The 27025-nt window shown below is 37.3% G+C and overlaps 2 protein-coding genes and 1 long non-coding RNA gene across 4 annotated transcripts in view; 2 read left to right on the forward strand and 1 right to left on the reverse strand.

Moving 5' to 3' along the window:
- LOC310732916 overlaps positions 1-27025 on the forward strand; it is a 302995-nt gene that overhangs the window by 102552 nt on the left and 173418 nt on the right. The window lies entirely within an intron of this gene.
- On the forward strand, positions 1504-6605 carry prf1.5 (perforin 1.5). 2 transcript variants are annotated; one of them, XM_083553670.1, is made up of 3 exons: positions 1504-1743; positions 2185-2722; positions 5255-6605. In XM_083553670.1, exons 1-3 carry the CDS (start codon positions 1539-1541, stop codon positions 6276-6278), a joined length of 1767 nt encoding a protein of 588 aa, XP_083409796.1. In that variant the 5' UTR covers positions 1504-1538; the 3' UTR covers positions 6279-6605. The 2 variants fall into 2 exon arrangements, with proteins under 2 accessions (XP_083409796.1, XP_083409797.1); XM_083553671.1 differs by having other exon boundaries at positions 1631-1747.
- smarcad1a (SNF2 related chromatin remodeling ATPase with DExD box 1a) lies at positions 8719-20480 on the reverse strand. The gene is made up of 23 exons (XM_083553627.1): positions 20057-20480; positions 19824-19923; positions 18571-18700; positions 18103-18169; positions 17903-17979; positions 17715-17828; positions 17549-17630; positions 16430-16902; positions 16053-16249; positions 13828-13918; positions 13513-13612; positions 11982-12041; positions 11802-11877; positions 11535-11670; positions 11248-11379; positions 10792-10887; positions 10574-10691; positions 10331-10446; positions 10038-10226; positions 9825-9943; positions 9545-9727; positions 9199-9305; positions 8719-9121 (listed from the first exon to the last, which is right to left on the reverse strand). Exons 1-23 carry the CDS (start codon positions 20193-20195, stop codon positions 9060-9062), a joined length of 2964 nt encoding a protein of 987 aa, XP_083409753.1. The 5' UTR covers positions 20196-20480; the 3' UTR covers positions 8719-9059.

Genomic DNA, 27025 nt, shown 5'->3' on the forward strand with positions numbered 1-27025 from the left:
TGTTACTAAGCAAACATGTTTAAAACCATAAACGTAAGTGATAAGAAATCCATCTAGAATGAGGAAGTTGGAAAGTACCGAGGAAGTTCCAAGGTTATATCATCGTTTCACTTAAGCTTTGTATTTGTGTTTTAAAGAGGGCCTTATTAGGGGATGAGGGAAAAGGTAAGTGAGAAAAGGTACAGGTACAGGTAAGGTTTCAGAAACATATTTAGTTTTGCTTCTCTATCTATACTGTCTTTGCAATGACAAGCTTATCATAGGTTCAAAGACATAATACCATTCTAAGAAGACCTCTGATAGAGGAATGCAACAAAAAGCTAAAAAAAAAAAAAAAAAGATACATTTAGTGGTTAGTCATAGTTTGAAATTTACCTTCAAAACTCGGTGGCATACAAAAATCCTCTAAAGCCAGACTAAAGAAATAGTTTGTCTTCTGTAAAATGTGTCTGTTCCTCTCTAAAATTATTGTTTTATACATATGAAAATAATGGCATATCTGACTCTGCTCAAACCTCAAAATAACTATGTATAATAATAGTTTCCGAGTGGAACAACTTCATTTTACAGAACACAAACCTTTCCTACAGTCATATAAATGCTACCTCCACTCTTTTACATAACAAATCGTATTTCCTTTTGTAGCTACACTTGTATTATTACACTTGTATATATTTATCATTGAATATATTTCATTTATTTAAAAACAACAACCTCCAAAACCCCAAAAAAATCAAAACACTCAAACATGATATTTTGTCTAACTATTTGAGTCAAATTGTTTGCTAATTGAATAAAGGTTAGAATAATTAATATAGAAATAAATGCAAGTAATAGTGTTGTAATTTACAAGAGGTGTAACTTGAATTTATTGAATAAACAAACATTACAAATGACATTATGACATGCAATCAAATTGGTTTTTTAAATTCCTTCCATGCCATGAGGCACATTGGGCAGCAAGGTGCCTGATAGCTTATTTGCCATTTCCATAGTAGTTTTGTTACAGGGGTGGTTTGCTAGTCCACCGTCCTAGCAGCTAAGCTTGGAACTGCCCAAGGTTGAAGTACTTTATCCCTATTTCCCCAATTGAGCACCCGTTGTGGGGTTAAGGGCATGGCCAAAGAGTGGCAGCCTGGTGTGGATGGGGCTCAAACTCACAACCCCCAAAGTCAATGCCTTATTCACCAGGCTACCACCTCCCCTAGATAGAGAGATGGCATCTTGTTGCGTGTCCTCTATATTTCCACTCTCAGTCTTCTTTAAATAGTGGATTGTGATGCTTGTATCACCTGCCCTGTGGAAGTTTATGGTGATGTTTTTCTCCATATCTCTCTGTGAAAAACAGCTGACCTGTTGGGTTGTTTCCTTTTTCAGGACTTTTTAAATTGTTTCATTCAAGTTCTATTAAAAGTTTCTAACATTTGTTAAATTGTTCAAAATAAAAAAAAATCCCTGCTCATCTAGAAACACCACATATTCCATGTTATGATATCAACAGGCCTTCTTCCTCTACATCCTGTCTTAATTCCTTGAGAATGCGGCACACCCTCACATGCCACAATCGTTTAGAATCCCTCCCACAGTACATCTGGGATGCACTCAAAATATCAAGACAAAACCAGTTAGCAGATGAGTTTTGCCGACTTTGGCAAAACGGAGCATTTGGAAAACACTCCTTGCAAATGCCTCTCAGAGGGAGACTTTTCAACTGGATCATAGCTCGAACTGTAAGACCAAACAGTGCGTGAGTATTTAATATCTGATTACTTTTAAATCATTTTTTTATTGTGAAAAGAGATTTTACTTTTAAATGACTTTTTATGTAGTAGAAATGTAAGTTTAATTTGATATATCTGAATTTTAGGGGGCTTTAAATAAAAAAGATCCCAAGTGGTTTGTTTAAGAGACCTAAATGTGTTGAAAAATCTTGCACTGGTGGATAGTGGGTGTGAATTTATTTGTGAACTAGAACAGTTTTAAAAAAGAAATGGTATTTGCAATGTTAATGTTATAAAGTAAATGCCATTACTTATTCTGTTAATAGACATTATCCATCTGAAATAAGCTTCTTTCTGTTTAGTTTCAGTAAGACCTTTAATTACAAGATAGAATGAGTAACAGTATAATTTTCAGATGCAGGGACTTGCATGCTTTAGTCAACCATGTATTATCTCTCTTTAGAAGCAGCTATGAGTCACCATAAATGCACTGGTTTCCACTTATTACTCTGTATCAGCACAATTCTGACCCTCTGTTATGAAAGCTCAGCCTGCCGCCGGGGAACAGAGACAGAATGTGAGAAAGCATCTTTTGTGCCTGGCTACAACCTTGCAGGAGAAGGATTTGACGTAGTCACCTTGCGACGCAAAGGTGCCTATTTGATAAATGTCAAATCACACAGGTCTGACAACTGTACAGTGTGCAGGAACCGCTTCCAAGAAGGACAGGTGAAGAAACTTCCATTGGCCATTGTGGACTGGCGTCCTTTCAGCCGTTGCAACAAACAACTGTCAAGTGCTCTTCACCATTCCGTTAGTTCACTTATCAAAAGCTCCACATCACTAATCAACAATAACTGGGAGATGGACCTTAGCCTGGAGGATGTGAGCAAGGTTGTTTTAGGAGGGAGCAACTCAGATATAGCCAAATTTGCCCAAACGCAGCACACAATGGACAAGGCGACCTTTGCTCTCCATGAAATCAGCTGCACATATTACAGGTAAAAAGAGATGACACATGTTTTTGTGTGGAATTTGTCACTTAGCTAAGCAAAAACCTGTGGGTCGTTTATCCCAACTTGAGCTTAGTAAACTTAATCGCAAAGGGTTTATCAAGAGTGCAAAACCTGACTGTAAAATTTAAATAGCTACATTATCTTATGTATTCACTTTTGAAAATTATATTGAAAAGTGCTACGCTTTAGGGCTAAGAAAAATTGGAGGTAGGTGTCAGGGTAGCAACAAAAAAATGCTTTATTTTTTGTAACATTTAACTTTTACTTTCAATTATTTCATTCACCGCATTTTATCCTTTCTATCACTCACTGAAACAATGAACACTCATTAGTCAAATCCATCACATGTGTGTAAGCCTTACCACTCACTTTCATTGACTCACACACCCGCTCACACAAGTGTTGAAACTTTACCCTGAATGGGATTGCTGACCAGCATTTTTTGGAACATGAAAGAACAAAGAACCCAGAAGAAACCCAAGCAAATATAAACAGAACATGCAAAGAAAAACCGATATCCAATCACAGTGTTCATAATAGTGACAGCAGTAGAATATATATAGACTATATACACTATATTGCCAAAAGTATTGTGTCACCTGTTCATAAATATGGTTTGTGATTTTTGAGAATTGCATTCCACATTTTGTCCCAATTTGCTCTTATAATTCCCTGCACTCTTCTGGAAAGATGTTCCACTGGATTTTGGAGTGTGCTTATGGATATTTATGTTCCTCAGCCAGAAGGGTATTACAAAAGGCAGGTACTGATGTAGGTGAGGAGGCCTGGGATGCAGTCAGTGTTCCAATTCATCCCAAAGGTGTTCAGTAGGAATAAGATCAGAGCTTTAAAGCAGGCCAATCAAGGTCTTCCTCTGCAAAGGATAGTCTCTTTGGGGACAGACTGATTTCATTTCTGGCATAGGAATTTGTTTTAAACCCATTTTAAACCCTCCAAAGGCCCCCTCTCATAACCACACACACACATAAAAGTGCTTAGCATTTTCTTTTTGTTGATTAAACTATCATGAGTTGGAACTTATAAAATATACTTATACTGCAGCTGTAAAACTTTAAATATGTTTGCTATCATATAAACAAATGAAACAAAACAGTAATGATATGACAATTAAGACTAGCTAAAAATTCCTAATACTTCATGCTTATACTGTAGCTCTAGTAATGCTACCAGTTATAGATACAGCTGGCATTATGGCCTTATCTAAGTCATAGAATGTGCTTTTTCTGCTTCAAGGTTAGATAAGAATGTGAAGTAGGGCAAACGATGTTGAGATGGTCTTATATTAGCTATACACATTAGAGTGACAGCTATACTCTTAGTACTCTGCTAGGAGAGTGGAAATTCTTTTAAAGTCTTCTATGTACTTCTTTAACTTATTCAATCTCAGCATAAAACAAGGACATGTATGAGGACAGTGTGAGAGCATTAAAGTGTGCAGTAGGAATGGCAGATTGTTTCAAGATGGAGGTGGGATTGCATCAAGGATCGGCTCTGTGCTTAAGCTTTAGAGACAGTGGGAGTGACGAAGATGGACTGGATTATAAATAAGTTTATTAGAGGGACAGCACATGTAGGACATTTTTGAGACAAGGTGAGGGAGGTGAGATTGAGATGGTTTGGACATGTGCAGAAGGGGGACATGAGGTATATAAGTAGGAGAATGCTGAGGGTGGAGCCGCCAGGAAAGAGGAAAAGGGGAAGGCCAAGGAGGAGGTTTATGGATGTGGTAAGGGTAGACATGCAGGTACTTGGTTTGAAAGAGGCAGGTGTAGAGGACAGGGTAGTATGGAGACAGATGATCCTCTGAGGTCACCCCTTAAAGGAACAGCCAAAGGAAGAAGAAGAGTCTAAGCATAAAACAAGAAAGCGTTGGGATATGTCACATACTTTACATGGCCACCTTGTTCAGGCTGAGCCCTTGAATTGTAAGCTACACCGACCAGGCACTTTATGTCCACTGATCAGGCATGGCATTATGACAACCTGCCTAAAATTGTGTTGGTCCCCCTTTTGCTGCCAAAACTGTGCTGATCCATCATGCATTGGCAGCATTAAGAATTGGAGCTACAGTAGCTCATCTGTTGGCCAGCCTTCGCTCCCCATGTGCATCAATGAGCTTTTGCTGCATATGAACCACTTGCCAGTTTACCACTGTTCCTTCCTTGGACAACTTTAGATTGATACTGATCACTGCAGACCAGTAACATCCAACAAGAGCTGCAGTTTTGAACATGCTCTGACCCAATCATCTAGCCATCACAATTTGGCTCATATCAAACTCAATCAAATCCTTACGCTTGCCCATTTTTCCTGCTTCTAACACATCAGCTTTGCTGCCTAATATATCCCAAGCACTAACAGGTGCCATGATAAAGAGTTAATCAGTGTTATTAATGTCAAAATGTTATAACACAATAATATTATGCCTGGTCAGTGTATTTTTAGGTCCCAAAGTCAAAGATAAAAAAAAAATGTTTTTTTCTTTTTTTTTTTCAGCTACAGAGTAATGGACCAGCCAGAACTCAGTGCGGAATTTACAAAACATTTACTTCAACTACCCAGACATTACAGTATGAAAACAAAATCCCAGTATCGAAGGACTATTGATACATATGGCACCCATTACATCCGTCATGTCCATTTAGGAGGACGTGTGAGACAAGTCACAGCCTTCAGAACCTGCCTTGCAACCTTAAAGGGCTTTGTGGAATCTGATATAAAAAACTGTTTGAATTTTGAGCTTAAAATAGCTTTAGGATTTCTGCCTGCAAACGCATCACTTTCGAATAAATGCTCCAATATTCTCAGGGATAACATGAGCATGGGCTTCTATCAGGGTTTCTTGACGCAAAAGTTGGAGGTCCTGGGTGGCGAAAGTTACTTTCCAGACCTTGTGATTCGTCAAAGTCCAGCCGAAGCTTATGCAAGCTGGATGAACAGCTTGCGTGAGAACCCAGACATAATTTCATATGCAATTTTTCCTCTCCATCACCTGGTAGCTGACCCAGAGCTGAGCTCCAATCTGAGGAGAGCTGTCACTGAGTACATTGAAGAGAACATGCTTCCTTCAGATCAGAATCAAAACCATGAATGCACCTCCACACCAAACTTGGACCACAACTGCTGTCCTCTGCGAGCTGGTCATGGCACCCTGACAGTTCTGGTGCAGCGGGCCACAGGTCTAAAAGCAGACTGGTTCACCAAGACAGATGGGTATGTCAAAGTGTGGTACAATAACATGTATGAGGAAACGGAAATAGTGATGGATGATAACAACCCAGAGTGGAACATTAGTTACAATTTTGGTTCAATAGAATTCGGTCATGAGTTAATATTCGAGGTGTGGGACATTGATGTGCTGTATAATGACATGGTAGGAAGTTGTGTTGTCTATCCTGAAAATGGAATTCATTCACATAGTTGTAGATTAAAGAAAGGAGTCTTTTATTTTACTTACAGTGCCCAGTGTGATGCTCACCTGGCTGGCCATAGGTGTGGACGATATTCCCCAAAAGCCTAAGTGTCAAAAAAATGATTCTACCTTTTTAATTGTCTATAAATCAAATGTAACTTTAAATAATGATTACATATAGACATGGGCAAAGCATCAGCTTTAATCCATTCACCTTTAAATGTTACCTAATATTTCTGGAATTAAATCAGCCACAGCCATTGATTAACCAACATTAAAACCACCTGCCTAGTATTGTGTGTCATGCTTGTGCCAACAAAACAGTTCTGACCCATCAAGACATGAATTTGGAAGGTCCCACTACACAGATGCTTGATTAGATTGTAATGTGGGGGAATTTTGGAAAACAAGTCAACACCTAAACTATTTGAAAAATGTTAATTCCTGAAATGTCTGCAGTGTCACAGGGCACATAGTCCTACTGAAAGAGGACAATGCCATTAAGAAACACAGTTGCATGTAACACCCACATAAATGCTAGGACTCATAGGTAAATTAAAATAATGAAGCAATTTACATTTTACAGTATATGATCAATAAAAAAGTGCAGTCATCCATGCAGATTAACTCTTGACAGGGCACACCTGTGAATTGAAAACCTTTCCAGGTGACTACCTCATGAATCTGATGAGAGAATGCCATGCTGTCAACAAAGCCAAAAGCAGCTACTTTGAACAATCTAAAATGTAAAACAGATTCAGGGTATTTTAACACTTTGCTGTTTGTACATTAATATTCAAGGAATTATGTAGTTGTGTTGTAATAAATAAAACAAAAAAATATTAAAATACAAATTCAGAAAAGCCACTGAAGGAGGTTGTGTCCAAACTTTTGACTAGTACTGTAGCTTCATACATACAGTAAAACTTGTGTAAACTTGAGTTTAGGCAGTAGGTTAAAGTTGGAACCAAACACTGGGCATCTACATTAATAAAATCTAAATATATGCAGCTAATGTAATGTAGAAATTAAAAATATATACTGGTAAACAGCAGGCAACACTTAAAATGCAACAGATTTTTTGGTTGTGTTGATTTCAAGATTTCTGTCCAGCATATCCATCCGAATAGAGAATCGGCAGTTACAAGCTTTGTTAATTCGGTTAATAAAAAAAAAAATGGCCGACTGCCCAACTTTACCCATCTATTTTAAGCATTAGCTAGGTTCATACAAACAATAGTACATTGTTTCAAAATTTAAAAAGTCAAGTCAAGTTTATTTCTATAGCGCTTTCCACAACAGACATTGTCTCAAAGCAGCGTTACAGAATTTAAGAGTTAAGGTGAACAGTGTGTATTTATCCCGGATGAGCAGCCATGGCTACTGTGGCAAGGAAAACTCCCTTAGATGTTATGCGGAAGAAAGCTTGAGAGGAACCAGACTCAAAAGGGGAACCATCCTCATTTGGGTGAGATCAAGAGCGTGATTATAGTCTTCAAACAATACAGAACACTGGAGAGTGAGAACTACAATGAGCACTGGAATGTAAGATTAAGTAATGTCCTTTCTAGTCTTTTACAGTCATTTGAGGTAATGGAATCAGGAGCTACTGAGCAACACTTAATATAGCTCAACATTTGCAATCAATAGTGATGGAAATTGTTTGCTGCCTTGGTTTATGTTAGAAGTTTGTTCACTTATTGGCTAGTTAGATCATCAATAATCAATTGAGCTCCACACCAGAGCTACCAACTCTGGCTCTGTAAGAGCAGTTTACATAAGATTTTAATCAAAGCCATGCAAAGTGCCTCATGGTGCATGTTGAAAAGGGTGTGCATGTTCATAAAACTTGTTCAGTCACAAAATACACTACTGCCAAAAGTTTGCAGACAGCTGGTCATAAGCATGGCATGTGCTTTTTGAGCATCACATTCCACATTTAGTCCCAATTTGCTCTTATAATTCCCTCCACTCTTCTAGAAAGACGTTTCACTAAATTATGGAGTGCAATTCTGGACATTTGTGTTCATCTGGCAAAAGGGTGTTAGGAAAGTCAGGTACAGATTAAGGGTAAGGAGGCCTGGTGTGAAGTCAGTGTTCCAGTTCATCCCAAAGGTGTTCAATAGGGTGGAGATCAGAGCTCTAAAGCAGGCCAGTTTCCAAGGTCAAGTAAACGCAGAATTTAATTACACCACATCCAAAGACTATACAATCGTGTGCCTTGCTATTTGTGGTAATCGTTTAGAGAAGAACCATATATGGCACAAAAGGTCAGGTGTCCCAGTACTTGTCAATATAGTGTATTTAAAATCAAATAACACCTATAAAGTGTATTGCCCATAAAGAAATACATTAAAGATATCAAACTCAAACTAACAAGACTATTCCCAGTGGTTTGTAGAGACTTAACTTTTCACTACCTTAAAAATCAAAAGGTTAAAGCCAGCCATTTGAAATTCATTTCACTGTTTCCTGTCACAAAGCCATCTGTATTGATGCAACTGCTATTCTACTACACATGTTTCATAATTAAAGAAACAACTTAAAATAGACTATAAAAATTTTCTTTATTTGACAGAAACATGTACAACAATACATACAACAAAAAAGAATAGGGCTGTTTGGAACACAAAACAAGAAATAACTAAATGGTACATTTAGGCAGTGCTATACTTTCAACCTGAGCCAAAATGAGGACATGAAACAGAACCGTACAAAAACACTATCGGTGAAATATGAACTGACAAGGTTTTTTCAGTCGGACATGAAACGACATAGCTATTGGTTACATATACACACATATGACTAGCAAGTGCATAGTAACACATTCATAAGAGAAAGTGTATTTATAGGGCTGAACTGCATGCATCTATACTAAGCACTTTTATGTCAAAGCCCCAGTGATACTTTTAACAGCTCAGCTACATCCTCAGACATTGATCCCTCTTCACCTGGAAGGAAAACAAAAAATCCTTTATTTATGCTATACAGTAAAACACGTGGTTAAGGGTTATTTTTTAATGCTTACCTTCATCAGTAGTCATGTCTTGCTCGAGTTTGAGTTTCTCCTGCCCTACACGAAGCATGCAGACCTCTATGGAATCTTTACTAATCAATTTTATAACCCGCACAGTCCTGTAAATAGGCAACAGGCCATCATCAATACTCTAAGAACTGACAAGTGCTCTATGCATTCCTGATATTTTACTGAAGCAACATGGAGAACAATGCATATGGTCGAACCGGTATCAACTATGACTTTTCTGAATTAAAAATGTAAACATAGCATTTAGCAAGCATATAGCAAAACACAAAACAAGTCCATAAACAACTAATAAAGTGCTTGCTTTTATTTATTTGGACGTTCTACGAACCTGCTCTGTCCCATTCTATGGCATCGATCCTCTGCTTGTTTATCATTAAAAGGATTGCAGTCAATATCATGAAGAATCACTACATTAGCAGAGGCGAGGTTGATCCCCTGGCCACCAGCGCGAGTTGACAGAAGGAAGATGAACATTTCAGGGTCTGTGTTGTATTTATCTATGAGGCCAATTCTACAGAGGGAAGAAAAAAAATATATATATACACTGTCAAAAGAAAGAATTAGCCCACCACAGTGATGTAGAGTGCTGCAGGCAAATGCACACTAACCTATCTGACATAGGTGTGGAGCCATCCAACCGAACATACTGATGACCAAGGTGTTTCAGCAGAACCTCCACAATGTCCAGCATCATGGTGAACTGGCTAAAGAGCACTGCTCGGTCACCCTGAGCAGTAGAAGTGTCTTATACAGTGGACAGTAAAAATGAAATATAGCCTACAAATCATGTCACAGGATGTGAGGATGCTCATGTAAGCTACCTTCTCTTTGAGCTCAGCTAATAACTTGGTAAGCAGGAAAAACTTCCCAGAATCCAGGAGAAGCTCTTTTTCGAGTTGAAACCTGGAGATGGAGGTGTATTCTTTACAAAGGTTATGGAGCTCAAAGTCTGACATTACTGCCATGTCTTCCTGGATCAGTGCAGGGTCCGCATCAAAATGTGTTGGCTCCTAGTAAACAAAGAAATGCTCGATTAAAGGAAAAATGCGAGATGCTGTACAAATACACAATCTGTATATTTAAACACTACCCAATCCAACAACCAGGTGCTGACCTTCAGCATAGCTCGGCTCATTGCTGCAAGCTTCTCGGTTGTATAGTACTGCCGGTGCAACAGGGGATGATTGGCCATTTTTCTTAGCTGCATCATCACATTACTGAGCTCTCGCTCTGAAAACACAGACGCAGAAAAGTGTGTATGACACGTACACATTTTTATGGACAGCTTTTCTTCTCTATGCTGTTGTGAAATCATACAAAGAACTAATTATCACATTAACAAATTTTATGCACATACTCTCTCCATTAACGGTGTTCTTGAGCCTACTGAAGAGAGAATGATAGAGCTTCTGCTGAGCCTCACTCATGGGACACATATTGATCTTCTCCACCTTGGGTGGTAGTTCTTTCAGCACCTACAGAATCCACAGATTACTTCTTAAAATACTTAAATGTTTTAAGTATTGGCAACAATGGAATTTGATCATCGTAAATTAGTTTATCAGCAGTCATTACCTCACTCTTGACACGTCTCAAGATGAAGGGCTTCATGATGAGCCTGGCTTGTGCAATTCTCTCTTTATGGAAAGAACTTTCCTCTTCTGATGATTTCTAACAGACAATGACATGAAAAATTTATTGTCCAAGTTGAGCAAAATCCCCATAAAGCACAATAATGCAAACAAAGGGAAATAGCAAAAGTGAAGACAGCAAAAAAACGTCATTTTCACATGAATTTAATGCATTAGACATTCTTGCTTTATACATCTAAATGAATCAGTAGTTTTTGGATCCTCTTTATTTCAAGAGTTGTCTTCAGATCCCCATTATTTATTTGTATGCCACTGTCATTTAGAAAAGGTCACCCCTGACACATACCACAATACCACAAGACAGATTACTGGTTCTCTAACTTTGATTACTGCCAGGTCTCTAAAATTACAAATACAAGACCGCTCCCACTTGGCCTACCGTGGAGAACATCTTGGAAATCTGTGAAGTACTGCTGGAGAACATGGAGGGCATAATAAAGTTGAGCAGAGATATGAGTTCCAATAGGTTGTTTTGTAAAGGTGTTCCAGTAAGCAACAATCTCTTTTCAGTCTACAAAAAACAAAACATTTTAAATCAATTAACAGAACCTGCAAGGTCAGCACAATTAAACTTTTGATGTCTAAATTGTAAATGCTTGAAGAAAAAAAATATTTAAACTAATTATTTACACATCAGTTAATGATGGAATATAAGACTGCACTAACATTAATGGCCATAAGATGGCGGTAGCGTAGCGAGTTCATGTTCTTCAACATGTGACCCTCATCAAACATGGCACACTTCAATTTCAACTTGCGGAAAAGACTGCGGTCACTCTCATTGCCTATTGTTAGGTTATATCTGAAAAAAACAAACAACCCCCCCACAAAACTTTAAACAGCAGTTAAACCTGACAACTTTGCAACAATAATGAGATCATAAATAAAAGTATTAAAAAAAAGATAAGATCTTATTTCACTCTTCAAACTTACGTGGACACAATAACATTGAATTTCACTTGGTTGTTGAGAATATCCTGGCGGAGGTATTTACGGTCCTCTACAGAGCCTAGGTGGTATGCATACACAAGTTATATTAAACAGAATAAAAGATCTTTTATAACCAGAATCTAATTTCAAAGCATCAAATCATAGAATACGTCAATTACTCACCATAATAAACAAGGACCTTTAGGCTGGGACACCACAGCTCCAGCTCCCTTACCCAATTATCTGCAGCGAGAGATAAAGTTTACTTCAAAAGTGCCAACAAGCTAAACAATGCATGTAAACTAATGCCACTGATTTAGGGGAGTACAATAAAGACCAAAAATATATGGTGATATTAAGTTTAAGCTAGGCGATACCTTACAAACAAGTGGTACAATTGGGACCTCTGTAAATGGTCAGTAATAATGTCCATGTCTTTTACACTAGTGTGCAACAAGCCAATTGTCTCATTTGTATTATTTCTCTTGGAAAGATGGCGCAATCTCGTTTCACTTGGGATGTCTACCATCCATCCAGAATGTGTAGCTCTTTATACAATGCTGGCAGAAACATAGGCTATATTATACATTATTTTCAACAGTATACAATTGTGTTTTTGTAATGTACTTCAAAACTGCTAAGATTTTATTAAGTAAAAAAGTGGTCTATGGCATGATCATGTGTGCACAGTAATCCCCATTTATCACGTTGGTTACGTTCCAAAACTGCTACTGATAAACGGATGCTACCCCAAATTTTTAATTATAATTTTTTTTTATTGTTTAAGCCATAAATCATCCTCCCACACACACACAAAACATTTGCAAGAATACAGTAATTATATATCTATTTTTCATAAATTTCATTATTTTAACATAAAACTCCATTAGAGCAATTCCCTATAAGTTTTTGGTCTATTGTGCCATCCACGAGAAAATCAGCTGTACAAATTAGTTGTGTGGCGAATGCAATTCCCCGATAAACACGGGGCACGAGAGTCGAACCGTGGTGAAGCGGGGGTTTACTTACTAACTAACTAATCTTCGAATAAAACAGAAATAAAACAATTAACCATGCTGTAAATCAAATATACTAGGCTTCTAGTGCAAGCTAAATTTATCTGCATTGTCAACCTACAGACCTTTTCTTAATAATGTGTACAGTGCAACCTTGATACTTGGAGGTTCCGTTCTATAACCCCTCGTGAGTAACAAAAAAAAATAAATCGCAAGGTTTTGACTGTTCCTTTTTCAAGGGGAATTGTACATGTACTGTAAACTCAACAAAAATTGTGAATTACTTGTCATAAATGTTTTATTTACTACTTTAAATGAATAATACAATAATAAAATAGTTTTTCAAACATTATGTAATTATTTAGTAAAAAAAAGATATATATATATATGCTAAGGAGTTATTTTCTGTTTTGAAATGTTAGCCCCTTGCGGCTTCTCGCGAGAATCGAGGTTCCACTGTATATAAAAAGAATTCATATAAGATGCAAACATGAGTATAATTATTTAATCTTGTGCATATACATTTATATGAGCATCCATATTTTACAGTAATGAGAAGGGGGAAATCATTCATTTGGCTTTGTGGCGTTTACTTGAAAGCTTGCAAAACTTTGAATATATTGAGTGCAAGGGTTCTGTGCTGCAGATGTACATAGAAAACAGATAGTCATGTCAATCAGGTGGTTAAGTGTTCTTACCCAGTGTGGAAGAGGGTACAGTGATGAGGTGAGGGCCTTTAATCCCCTTCTGATAAAGATGAGCCAAAAAAGAAATTGCCTGAATTGTCTTCCCTAAGCCCTGAAAAGATTTAAAAAAAAAAAAAAAAAGCATATAAATGTCAAAACCTAAAAATATATGATTCTACAGAATGATATTGGACTTAAACTTAAATTTAGCTAATCACCAAAACCAGAATAGTAAATTTAAATTTAGCCAACTAAACATTTTAATTGGACTTGAATAGAGTTATACTACAAATAAGTTATATTAATAAATAAAAATCATACACTCACCATCTCATCAGCTAGGATTCCACCGAGATTATGCTGGTGTAAGAGAATAAGCCACTTCAATCCTATCAGCTGATATGGCTGTAGTTTTAACCTAAGTGAGGACAAAAGATTACTAATAACTATAGATTTAATATCAAATCAAAAAAAAGAATGTACCTACAAACCTTTTTTTAAAGCAAGATTTAGTTTATTAAGTTCGCTTAATTATAATTAATTTATTTACATTATTAATTTAGAAAGATAATGTTAATAAAATCATGGGAATTATTTTTTTTTACCCATTAATGCTACAGTTGTATGCAAAAGTTTAGGAACCCCTGACGATTTTCATTTATAAATATTTGGGTGTTTGAAGGACAGTAATATTTCGGTAGTGAAATTAGGTTTATTGGAGTAACAAAATGCGCAATATGCATGAAAAAGAAATTAGACAGGTGCATAAATTTGGGCACCCTTGTCATTTTGTTGATTTGAATACCTGTAACTACTTAGCACTGATTAATTGGAACACACAATTGGTTTGGCGAGCTCATTAAGCCTTGAACTTCATAGACAGGTGCATCCCATCATGAGGTATTTGAGGTGGCCAACTGCAAGCTGTTGTTCTCTTTAACGCTCCTCTGAAGAGTGGCAACATGGGGGTCTCAAAACAACTCTTAAATGACCTGAAAATTATTGTTTAACATTATGGTTTAGGGGAAGGCTAAAAAAAAAAGTTATCGCAGAGCTATAAGCTGTCAGTGTCCACTGTGAGGAACATAGTGAGGAAATGGAAGACCACAGGCACAGTTCTTGTAAAGGCCAGAGGTGGCAGGCCACATAAAATATTGGGAAAGGCAAAGGCGAAGGATGGTGAGAACGGTCAAAAACAGCCCACAGACCACCTCCAAAGACCTACATCATCAACTTGCTGCAGATGGTGTCACTGTGCATCGTTCAACAATTCAGCGCACTTTGCACAAGGAGAAGCTGTATGGAAGAGTGATGCAAAAGAAGGCTTTTCTGCACACACGCCACAAACGGAGTCGCTTGAGGTATGCAAACGCACATATGGACAAGCCAGCCTGTGGACTGATAAAACAAAGATTGAGTTATTTGGTCATAACAAGGGGTGTTATGCATGGCGGCAAAAAGAACAGCGTTCCAAAAAAAAAAAAAAACGATAAACACTTGCTACCCACAGTAAAATTTGGGTGAGGTTTCATCATGCTGTGGGGCTGTGTGGCCAGTGCCAGTACTGGGAATCTGGTTAGAGTTAAGGGGTCACATGGATTTCACTTAATATCAGCAGATTCTTGAGAATAATGTTGAGGAATCAGTTGGATATTTCAACAAGATAATGACCCAAAACACTGCTCAAAATCTATTCAGACATTTATGCAGAGAAACAAGGACAATGTTCTGGAATGGCCATCCCAGTCCCCAGACCTGAATGTCATTGAACACCTGTGGGGTGATTTGAAGCGGGTTGTCCATGCTCGGTTAACCATCAAACCTAACTGAACTGGAGATGTTTTTTAAGGAGGAATGGTCCAAAATACGATTCATCCAGAATCCAGTCACTCATTACAGGCTATAGGCTGTTATTTCTGCTAAAGGAGGCTCTACTGAATATTGATGTGATTTTTCTGTTGGGGTGCCCAAATTTATGCACCTGTCTAATTTAGTTTTGATGCATATTGCGCATTCTGTTAATACAATAAACCTCATTTCACTACTGAAATATTACGGTGTTCTTCAGTTATTTGATAGATCAAAATGAAATTGCTGATCCAAACACCCAAATATTTATAAATGAAAATCATGGACATTGTTCCTAAACTTTTGCATACAACTGTAACTCTTATCAATTCAGTAATGAAAATAAAATCATTTTTGTGACAAGATAAATGATTTACAGATATATTGAAACATGTAACAAACACTGCGCATGTAACCTTTTAAAAAGTGATGAATTCTGTAATACTTTGCAAGGTTTGAATAACATGTGCACCATTATTCTACACCATTAACTCCTCACTATATCTGCTAAAGTCTCAATACATCCAATGAGCCTTTCTAATAGGTCTTATTCAATTTCTGCACATGCATCAGGATTTGTTGCACAAATCTTGCAGACCGGATTTAGTATTAATTAGTGACCTGTCTAATCCATGCATACAAAATTCATGAAGAACATTTTTGGTGATTTTTGCACAAGAGGTAAGTAATAAATCCAAGCTCACTTGCTGTTGAGGGTGGTTGGCTGTTTCATGGAGCCCATGCCTTTTTCTATGACCTGGGTTACATCTGTAGTCATCTTCCTGGCTATGCGCTCACACTTGTTCATGAGCTGCTTCAGTACTTGCCTTTCCCTCAGGACCTTCTTACAGCCAAGCACCAAATCCATAGACAAGCCATTTCCCTTAAAGAACTGTTTATTCTGGGGGGAAATAGATTTGACAAATGTTTCAGCATTTTCATATAAAGTTCTTGAAGTATTTGCCCTCTGCCAGCACATCTGGTACATTGGAGTGTTGATTGATTCTACACGGAATAGCATTACAAAAGCTAAAACATGCATGAGACCACATTACAGTGCTTCTTAAAAAAAACAGCTTACCACATCTTTCCATGTGTTAAATGGTCTTAGTGAAATAATCTTCTGGGCTTTTTTCAATGAGCAGCCAGCTATCAAAGTCAGTTCATCCAACGAAGCCTCCTGGATAAACTGTATGATCGGCTCCTGAACTGCAGGATCAAAGCAATCATATTCATCCTCCATGTCAAATTCGTCGGAAACATCCTCGGCATCAGTGTCAGGTTCTGAGTCATCGAAGTCTTCATTTTGTTCTGGTTTTAACTTTTCGGTTTTTGCTCTCTCAGGCTTATGACTGGCTGTTTTGCTTCCTCTCAAGTTTGATCTATTGGAGGAGGACCGTGGTTTTGAAGGAGATTCACTAGACACAGCTGATAGCCATCTTGTAAGACTAGAAGAATTTGGCTTTTGCTTCTTATCTTTACTGCTCACTTGGCTGCTGTTTGACAGCTTTGAATTACTTGAAATCTTTTTTTCATTCTCTATTGGGCTAGAGTCTACAAGAGAAAAAGAGGAAAAAAAACAAACAACTTTTCACATATCCATCCTCACGTTTGTGTGCGATTTAATTCTAAGGAGCATAGAACCAACATTTATGGCTTTAACAAGATGACAAACTAATGTTTGACTTAAGGCTCTCGATTTAATGTGTCTTGGTATTAAAACACAACACGGTGCATAATGAAGTTGGGTATTCATCTCAAAATGGTGCAAGGTACAGTAAAATTACTCAAGCCCACACTCACTCCCCTGTACAATCTGCAGACTCAAGATTTCGAAAGGTGTAACCAAACAAAATGAACTACAAAAACATTAAACATGCTTCTTCTAATCATACTCTTAGGTCAGTGCATTAGCATGTTGACTTGGACCATATGTTGATGTTAATATCAAACATTTGTTCTTGTGTAAATGGCATCTAGGCAGCCTTTCCCAGAGGAATGGATCAGGCAAAACTAGACTCTCTAGTCTCATATTCGATTTTCCTAAGGTTTCAATAAGCTGCAAATGAAACCCTAAAATGCATTCAGTGTCTAAAATAAGAAAGCTGATAATGCAATGCAGTTTTTTTTATTTACTAAGATACCACAGCTTTAATAACACCGCTAACAAAAATAGACCAAAAATATTTCAAAAACTCACCAGATTCTGATGAAAACATATATAATGAGCCCAAGGCATTTTCAAAATCCCACTCGTGCTCTTTCAGAACATCTCTTAATACCTGTAAAACACAAATAATCACTACACACAGCTCATGCACAAGTGCAGACTTCTTCACTGCCTTCTTACACAACAATTAACCCACCACTTTGTCCATTTCTGGAAATTTCCTTTTTAGCTTGTGAACCAAAGCGTCTTCCTTTTCTTTGCTTGGCTCATCGTTCTCCTCTTCAGACTCTGACTCTTCAGAATCTGGTTCCTAAAAGAAAATACATACTGAATTATCGTGCATATTACAAGAAAACAAAAATATAAAAATTTAGCAAACCGTACCACCATCTTCCGCCGCTTCTTTGGCTGCATCTCAGCATCATCGCTGTGCACTGCGACACCTTTTGTCTTGGATAAATCTGTCAGATATCCAGCCATACCATATTATTTGTATTTACTGTCAGTCTATTTCAACACAGTAACAGGTAAAAAGCATTAATTTGAGAATTAATTCAGTTCTTAATAATGCATTACACCTATACCTTTATCTTTGAAGCAGAACAAACAATGTGCCACAGCTCCCTCTAGCGTGCTGGTACTCTCAATCACCTGTCACACACAATGCAATAAGATGAAATCATGCCACTGTGTCAAACTTGCAACCTGAACACAACTCTACTCCTGGGGAGTTCTCAAATGTCTTACAAGTTGACAGGGATGTAATGGATTGATGGTGTCTCTGCAAACTTCAATGAATGAAGTTGGAATTGATGAGACTTCAGTTTTTTGTGCATAAATTGTGTTTTTCAGTTACTCAGAAAGACATCTTTGAAAATAACCGAAGTAAATTTAGCCTATGCATTAACATGAATCCTTCCAAATAGGTTTTTTACATTGTAATCAGGTTCTTTCAAAAGACTAATAAGTAGTGTCAAATGCAAATACTACTACACAATGTTCTACAAAAAGGTTTTTGTTTAAAAACTGAGTAGTAATACAAATTAAATTACCTCTAGCAATTCATTTCTGCTCCTCTGAGGGAACATTTCCAGGAGCGTGGCCATCTTATCCTCCATCTCAGGATTTGTGTGCTTTTCACACTCTTTGCTATTCCTTAGAGTTGACTGTGTTGTAGGACCCCTGAATGCAAAACAAATTGTCGCCACTTAATAATGTCAAAAAATTTGTTGTGTAGCAAAATGGATTCAGAAAAGAACAGTCATTGATGGACAATAATAACAGCACTGTTTACTGTCGCTAGCAGCCCACATAAAATGACATGCTCCCAAGCTCATGACCAAAATAATCACAAATTCAAACCAAGTGGGTTTGTGGGTTCAGCTGACTGCATATGTAGTGCTGTATTGTGCAAGCAGGTGATCAATTAAGCAATTTTTATAATAATATATATATATATATATATATATGATTAGAGTTTATATATATATATTATATATATATATATATATATATATATATATATATATATATATACAACCTTTTTAATATATATATTATATAGTTCTTAAGAGATCATATTTGCTTTAGAATAAAGACGTGCAATTAAAGTTAGATAAAACCCAACATGTCTATCTATAAGGGAAAGGTTGTTTGATGTGGGGATAATTTTCGTTTCTAATCAAAATTTTTGTTCATTTAATTGTCGCAATGTTTTCTTTTATTTACTTCGGTGGTCGTCTTTGAATAAGACTTCCTTACACTAATGCATACTGCTTATGGAGTGCATTAAGGCAAACAGAAAAATAACAGTTTCATGTGAAGCAGCATTAAATTGTTTGCCTTTTCCTATTTTACAAAACACATTCTCAGGCTTTTTTATCAGACTAGAAAGGGAAATCTTAATCTACATGATTCTTTATGAAAATTAACTGCCTCAATTCACTGCATAGTCTCCGAGACTAAAGATTTATAGACTTAATTATCTGTAATCCCTCAGCAATGCGCGTGTCCGGCAGATCAACTCAAAAGGTGTTTGGATGGGAATGAAGCCCTTCTCCCAGTGCAAGCTGACTTTAAACTCCTCCATTTTGTTTCAAAAATAAAAATAAACCCAAGAAAATATTTTCATTCATGTCGAACTTCGATACATACTTTTCATCTTAAAATCATCTTAAGAACACTGTCAAAATCATTAGCTTTCATAAAGACTGTCTGACTAGACGCTTTTGACACGGGTTTTATTCAGGTATGGGGTTTGCTTTTAGGAACTGCACATAATCTTTTCGCCGGCCTGCAAACTCACCTCGCCTTCATACAGGCCTCATCATCAGAGGAAACATCCTCCAGTGCATGGCGTGAGATTTTTCCTCTTCCTCGTCTGCCATCCGGTTTGACTTGGCGTTCTGCGGACACAAAGCAATATGGTTATTGCACAACCCTTCGCTGTAGTATGACAGTATACTCTAAACACTGACATCACTACTAGGTGCTCAGATGCTAACAGGCAGCGACACGGCTAGTGGAAGTCTGTCCTACCCGGATAATTCTCCTTATCCGAGCTGCACTTACTCCCCAGTCTGCGCTGCTCTTGTTTGGGTGAACCGCCTGCAGATGAGACATTTTCAACAACCTTCTCTTTCTGAAAACGGAACCTTTCAAGGTTGAACAAACTCATGGCTATTTCCAGAACGACTTAACACGCGAGGCAGCAAATAGGCTTCAACACACCGGGTTGAAGGTTAGATGAAAGCAGCAAACCACCTCAATGGTTCTACTGATATACAACGAGTGTCTTTTCCATGTTCTTAAAAAACACACAAGTGACTGAACTGAATGTTGCCGTAATTATAATGCGAGAATAAAATTCAGCAGCACGAAAGCAGAGGGGAAAAAGACTGCAGTAGCGTAGTTATTTCCCGCCACTAGTAGCTGCGTCATTTCCTCATCACGTGTCACAAGCCAATAGAAACAACGACTTCAGTTGGAACCTGTTTCTAGATCAGTGTACCGTGTCTCGTCTGAAGGTTGCCAGATTATTGATGTTCTCAGAAGGTGGTTTAAACAACATAAAAGGTCCAGGTATTTCATTGGTCTCTCTTGAAGGTTGCCAGATTGTCCACTTTATGAGAGTTGGGTTTTTACAACGGAACTGCTCCAGGTATTTGATTGGTCGATATCCAAGTATTTGATTTATCTACTTTAAAAGTTGGCAAATTGTTCATAAACTCAGAATGTGGGTTATATAACACAACAGGTAATTGATTGGTCTCTCGTTAACGTTGCCAGATTGTTCACGCACTCAGAAGGTGCGTTATACAACACAACTGTTCCAGGAATGTGATTGGTCTCTCTTGCAGGTTGCCAGATTATTTATGTACTTAAAATGTAGGTTTACAATACTACAGAACATGTCCAGATATTAGATTAGTCGATAATTAGATACCCCAGGTATTTCATTTTTTCCCCCTTTTAAGGTTGCCAAATTATTGATGTTCTGAGAAGGTGGGTTATGGAACACAACTGGTCCAGGTATTTGACTGGTCAAAACCCAGGTATTTGAGTGGTCTTAATTGGAAGTTGCCAGATTGTTCATATTTGCAGAAGGTGCGTTATGCAATGCAAAAAGTCCAGGTATTCGATTTGTCTCCCTTAAAAGTTGGCAAATTGTTAATGTACTCAAAAGGTGGGTATACAAAACAACAGGTTCAGGTATGTGATTGGTCTACCTTTAATGTTGACAGATTGTTGTCAGGTGTGAGGTGGGTTATAGTATACAACACAACAGGTATTTGTTTGGTCTCTCTTGACGTTTGTCAAATTGTTTATTCACTCAGGAGGTGTATGTGTGAAGATCAAGGTATTTTATTGGTCAACATTTAAAATTAGGCTCGAACATATGTATATGTCTAATATCTGTGTATTAATTGAGTAAGCTATTCAAATATTTCGATATTTAGAAACAGTACATGCTTTGAAGAAAATGTTTTTGAAAAATCTAAAAGAAACACTAAATGGTGCCTGGTTGAATTGATTGTTTTAGGTTCGACAGCATTTTGGTGCTACAAAAAGCTGGCAGTTTTAAAATTGCTCTATGATGACATATGGGTTAAAACTATTAGTGTCCACTAGGTGACACACTTTCCTTCTGAAGTCCAGATTGGGGCACTTTGCTTCATGCTGCCTGTCTATCAGATCTGTATCTAAGGTATAGGAACTAACTGTCTACTTTAGGACTTTGACACATTGGAAATTAATGCTATCTGCAAGCAGTGTATTATTATATTAATTATATTTATTGTGAAATTTTTAGTAAAAGATTCAGTCAGACCCACATAAAATGTTAATCCTGTAGTTATATGATTTATTTTTCATGTTCTGTAAATATTTCAAGTTAGCTTGCCCGTGTTGATTATTATCAAACCATTTCTCTTATTTAAAAATAGTTGTGCATGGCAAAAACCAAAACACTGACAACTAAGAACATGTTGTTCTTCTATTTATATATTTAAAAATACTTTTTAATGACATGTTTGTTGTGGATTAATGAACATACTTTGCAGTTCAGATAACAACTTAAATGTCTTAAATGCATGCACTGAGTCCACTACATCTGATTATTAAATACTGTTCACCATTAATGCACTCAATAAATGTTTAAAAATGCACAACTGTGTCTTATTAAACTGTCTTATTTTTGCCGGATTTGCTGTTGTTTTTACGTCCTCATAGTTTTATAGTCTTGTATCAGTATTGTCTGGGTGTCTTATTTAGGTTTGCCCTTAGACTCAATTACAGATTTGCTAGTTCATTTTTGAAACATATATTGTTTCCTGTTAAAATCTGTTAATTAGTGTTCCTTGTTTTAGCTAAACTCCAGCACAATTCCAGATTATAAGGCGCGCTTATCTAGGGTTTACAGAACCACACTTTTTTTAAGTAGTATTTTATTTCAACCCTACTAACTATGCAGGTATAGTAGGAATCTTCTGAAAAACATATGCCATGTCATTAGGAATTTACTTGGGACTATGTGCTCAAAGATGACCACTATACAATAAATCTCAGCCATCTGACAAGGTGGATAATGGACTCTCAGAAAAACCAACTGGAGTCTTATTGCATTAGGAGCCTTAAGGTTCAGCATGGCAGATTAGTTGCTTGTGGGTGTTTAAATATGGAACTGAGTGGCAGTGACCTAAAGCTGCATGTGCACAGTACCCCACAGTACCCTTGCAATTGTAAAAAAAACTCATCTTCCTCTTAAAAACCTCTTTGTTGTCGGCAGAATCTTCAGTGGTCACATTTACCACTACCAGAAGTGAGGTAACAATCATTTCAAACTTCTGCAGATTGGATGCTTCAAAGCTATTCTCAAAAAAAGGTGCAATCCAAGCAATGTGCTTTTCAGTAATTTAATTTCTTACTATAGCATCGACAGTGTTTTTACAATAAGCACTTAGTGCACATATAAGGGCATAGTGCTCCATCTACCTATGTGATTCTTTAATTTTATTAGACAGAACAAATGCTATAAAGTTTGTCAAATATCTCATGAAAGTCATTAATAATATCCTTGCACTTTCCCATAAAGAAAATCACTCGCAATACAAAAGAGTGAATTAAACATGTGTGCATTGTGTCCTTTTGAGAATGGTGGCAGAGTTGAGTGTAGAGTCTGTCAGTGGTACCTGTGATGAATATTACCCGATTGGTGCCAACTGTACTGAAATGGCCACACTCCAGTACTTGCTCATTTCACTTTATATCATACACTTCGTACACTTTTATATCGCACCCAAACATTCTAAATAACATATAAATAGGCATTCATGGAATCTTAGATTATAATGTTTCCTCTTGTATTTGAGGTTAGTCCAAATTTTGATGCTTCTTTTACAATGCAGTTCTAGTAAACATGCTGTATCAGAATCAGAACTCAAAGAATTTGGCATCAGAAGCTTCTAGTGCAGGAGAAAGAACAGACATAATGTAACAAAATAGTAAACCAGACAATTAAATAATGTGATATATACAGAGTAAAAATATTGTTTAAATGAATGTACAGATGTTATATACAAGTGTGCAGTTTACAAATGGTCCATTGGATTCTATGTATAAATGTGTCAATTATGATAGACAATGTGTCGATATGAATATTTTAATTGTTCATGTTGAGTAAAGCCTGCGGAAAGAAACTGTTTTTGTGCCTGGCTGTTCTGGTGGATGATGTTCTGTAGCGCCGAACAGAAGGCTACATTTCGAAGAGAAAGTGGGCTGGGTGTGTGGGGTCCAAAGGGATTTTCTTAGCCCTTTTCTCCACTCTGGATGAGTAAAAATCCTGGAGATTGGGCAGTTGGGCACCTAAAATCCTCTCAGCATAATTATAAGCTGCTGCATGCATGAATAGATAACAATATAAAGAATTTGTTAAGACAAATTCTCAAATGTGTACTTTTATATTTACCAGTGCTGTAGTCTCCTGGTCACACTCACAAGATAAGATCATTTACTACGATCTGTCAACCTAATCAATCAGCATTCACAGGTAGGTTTACTGGTTCCTAATTACACTACAATATCTAGTAGTAGCAAGTTTGCTGACTTGAAACAAACTCATAATGAAAGTTGCTAGAGGTGAAACATGCTTAAAAGTGTATAATATACAGGGAATATAGGTTAAAATCACAAGAGATTAGACGATAGTTAACTTATGTAATAGCTTTACCCACAGCATTATTAAACTGTCATTATATGGACAGATAAGTGCAGTTTGTACGTTTTTACTGACAGCAATGAGGCTAGCAAACAGATAATTTAAAAGAATGATGTGATGGCAGGTAAATCTAAAAACTCCATCATTTATTGTAGCTTCAAGTGTTTGCTTTACCATTACTGAACACTTAAATATTTGGTGTTGCATTGTTTGGTTGAGAAGATTGAGAAGTTGAGAAGAGTTTGTAGTTGGATTGACAGAGGACTGGCTTGTCCACAGAAGCAGTTAAGGCAGATCCCCAGCATTTAAGCAAATTTATGCTCTTAACAAACTTTTCTTGATTTTTCTTTCGGCTGCTCCCATCAGGGGTCGCCACAGTGGATCATCTATCTCCATACTACTCTCTCCTTTACATCTGCTTCTTTCAAACCAACTACCTGCATGTCTTCCCCCTTCACATCCATGAACCTCCTCCTTGGTCTTCCTCTTTTCCTCCTTTCTGGTGGCTTCATCCTCAGCTACCGATAAAACCAATGTCCCTCCTCTGCACATATCCAAACCAACTCAATTGGGAGTCTCTCACCTTGTCTGAAAAAACGTCCTACATGCGCTGTCCCTCTAATAAACCTGTTTCTAATACTGTCCATTCTCGTCACTTCCAATGAAAATCTCATCATCTTCAGCGCTGCTAGCTCCAGCTCCACCTCTTGTCTTTTACTCAATGCCACTGTCTCTAAACCATACAACATCGCAGGGCTCGCCACAGTCGTATGAACTTTTCCTTTTACTCTTGCAGATACCCTTCTATCACAAATCACTCCTGCCACTCTTCTCCACCCACTTCACCCTGCATGCATGCTTTTCTTCACTTCTCTAACACACTCTCCATTACTTTGCACTGTTGACCCCAGGTACTTAAACTCATCCACCTTCTCCACCTCTTCTCCCTGCATCCGCATCACTTCACTCCCTTCTCTCCAGCATGTACCTCCAGGCTCCCAACCTGCTCCCTACTCTCACCACAAATCACAATATCATGCTCTTTACAAAATGACCTTTTTAAAAAAAATTTTTTTGATTGTTTTGCTATTTGACACAAGTGAGTGAATGTTCCAGTGGTGAGCACCTTTCTAGATGTTTAACAATCACAGGACTGAAGTCTCACTTCACCATTTGCTTCAGAGTTATTATGGCAACTATATCATAATATAGCAAACTTGACTTAATGAGAATATTACAAATGGTATTATATATCTGCCTGCCTCAAGCAATTGACTTCCATCATTAAATGCTAGTGCACTCTACAAACTGTTCAAATCCCAGACTATATAAGTGGTTAGGATGCGGCGCTCTCACCGCTGTGGCCCGGGTTTCGAACCCTGGTCAAGGAACCAACCCCAGCTATTAGGGTTGCACAAACCTTAATTCCGGTCCCATCCAGCGTAATCCAATTTACGCATCCAGCGTAAAAACGTTCCAAATCATAGAAATAAATACTAAAAATGAGAAAAGTTATCTGACAATAGAACAAGATATTTCTTGAGATTGAGGTTACATTAATCTTGAAATACTGAAATGTGAAATATAGAAATAAATTCTGATTACATCTAAGTCATCAAGTACATTTTCCAAGTTTGATAACCATTCTGTCTTTCTCAGCGGTTGGGAGTTCACATTGTGTATGTAGCAACATCTGTTTGCTGTCGTATTTGGATAACTAGCTCTTATTTGCCCGTACAGGGAGCAAAACACATCCGCGCACTTCATATATATTGTGGTACTTGTCTCATGCTAAAAAGAGCTCTTTAACTTCAAAATGTGGTACATGCAGCAATTGTAGCATTGAGCTTGGTGGAATTAAGGGACTTTCAGAATTATATTTTAAGCTTGAGGCTAAATCCCAAATACCAGAGGTGATTTTTCACCTTGTGAAAGGGGCACAATCACCTTGCTGGGGATGTGATGCTTTTCGGGTTCTGCTCTGGAGTAGCCACCCAAGACTTCCCAAATGACTGAGGGCAGTGGCATGCAAAGAACCAAATATGGGGCTTGAGTGTTGGATCAGAAGTCATGGAGCAGAGCTGTTCTATCTGAGAGTTTGACTCTAAGTGAAGTACAAGTTGAGAACTGCAATCTACCTGAAACCATTCCTGATTTAAAGAGCCACAAGTATGTGTCCCATCTATTCTCTCAGGTAGAAGCTGTTCTGTGACTGGTATGCATTGCATCATTTGGAGCTAATTTTTGCATGTTCCTAGTATGATGGACAGTTGCTTTACAACAATTTTTGTTTGGGAATTGCAGAAAGTCACAGGACAATGGATGTGTCTCACATTGTTCAGAGGTTCCTTTATTTTTTATTAATGCAGAATGCAGAAATTTATTCTGTAATTGTTTTTTGAACTTTTGAGCTCAATTAACGCATCTAAAGCAAATTGATAAATGGATGCCAATCAAACCTGTTTACTAGTACAATCAAAAAATTCTGCATAAAAATAATAAATACCATTAGCAGCTGGTATTTTCTATCTGTTTTCTGTATTGTCTGACATTTAAAAGACATTTAAAAGACTTTAATAATGATTTTCATAAAGGTTAATGATGTAAAACCAAATGTGCTTACCTGCAATGCCTTTACATGCTTAACGTTACTCAGACTATTAAAAAGAAAAAAATAACAAAACAAAACCCTACTATTTTGAAACTTTGTCCTCTCAAGAAATAAACTTTTTTTCTTCCAAGAGCATGTCTTAAAAAAATAACTAGAAAGTAAATAATGAAACAGAAAACAG

Source organism: Silurus aristotelis (genome assembly GCF_946808225.1).
Source record: "Silurus aristotelis genome assembly, chromosome: 11".
Classification (NCBI taxonomy): Eukaryota; Metazoa; Chordata; class Actinopteri; order Siluriformes; family Siluridae; genus Silurus; species Silurus aristotelis.

Excerpts from the sequence above, each read along its gene's own strand:
- prf1.5 (XM_083553670.1), top strand. The coding sequence starts at position 1,539 with ATGCGGCACACCCTCACATGCCACAATCGTTTAGAATCCCTCCCACAG. Across the intron at positions 1,744-2,184 it reads TCGAACTGTAAGACCAAACA|AAGCAGCTATGAGTCACCAT; the intron begins GTGCGTGAGTAT and ends ATCTCTCTTTAG. Across the intron at positions 2,723-5,254 it reads ATCAGCTGCACATATTACAG|CTACAGAGTAATGGACCAGC; the intron begins GTAAAAAGAGAT and ends TTTTTTTTTCAG.
- smarcad1a (XM_083553627.1), bottom strand. The coding sequence starts at position 20,195 with ATGAGTTTGTTCAACCTTGAAAGGTTCCGTTTTCAGAAAGAGAAGGTT. Across the intron at positions 17,980-18,102 it reads GTTCTGCTTCAAAGATAAAG|ATTTATCCAAGACAAAAGGT; the intron begins GTATAGGTGTAA and ends GATATCTGACAG. Across the intron at positions 11,878-11,981 it reads AAAGGTCCTTGTTTATTATG|GCTCTGTAGAGGACCGTAAA; the intron begins GTGAGTAATTGA and ends CATACCACCTAG.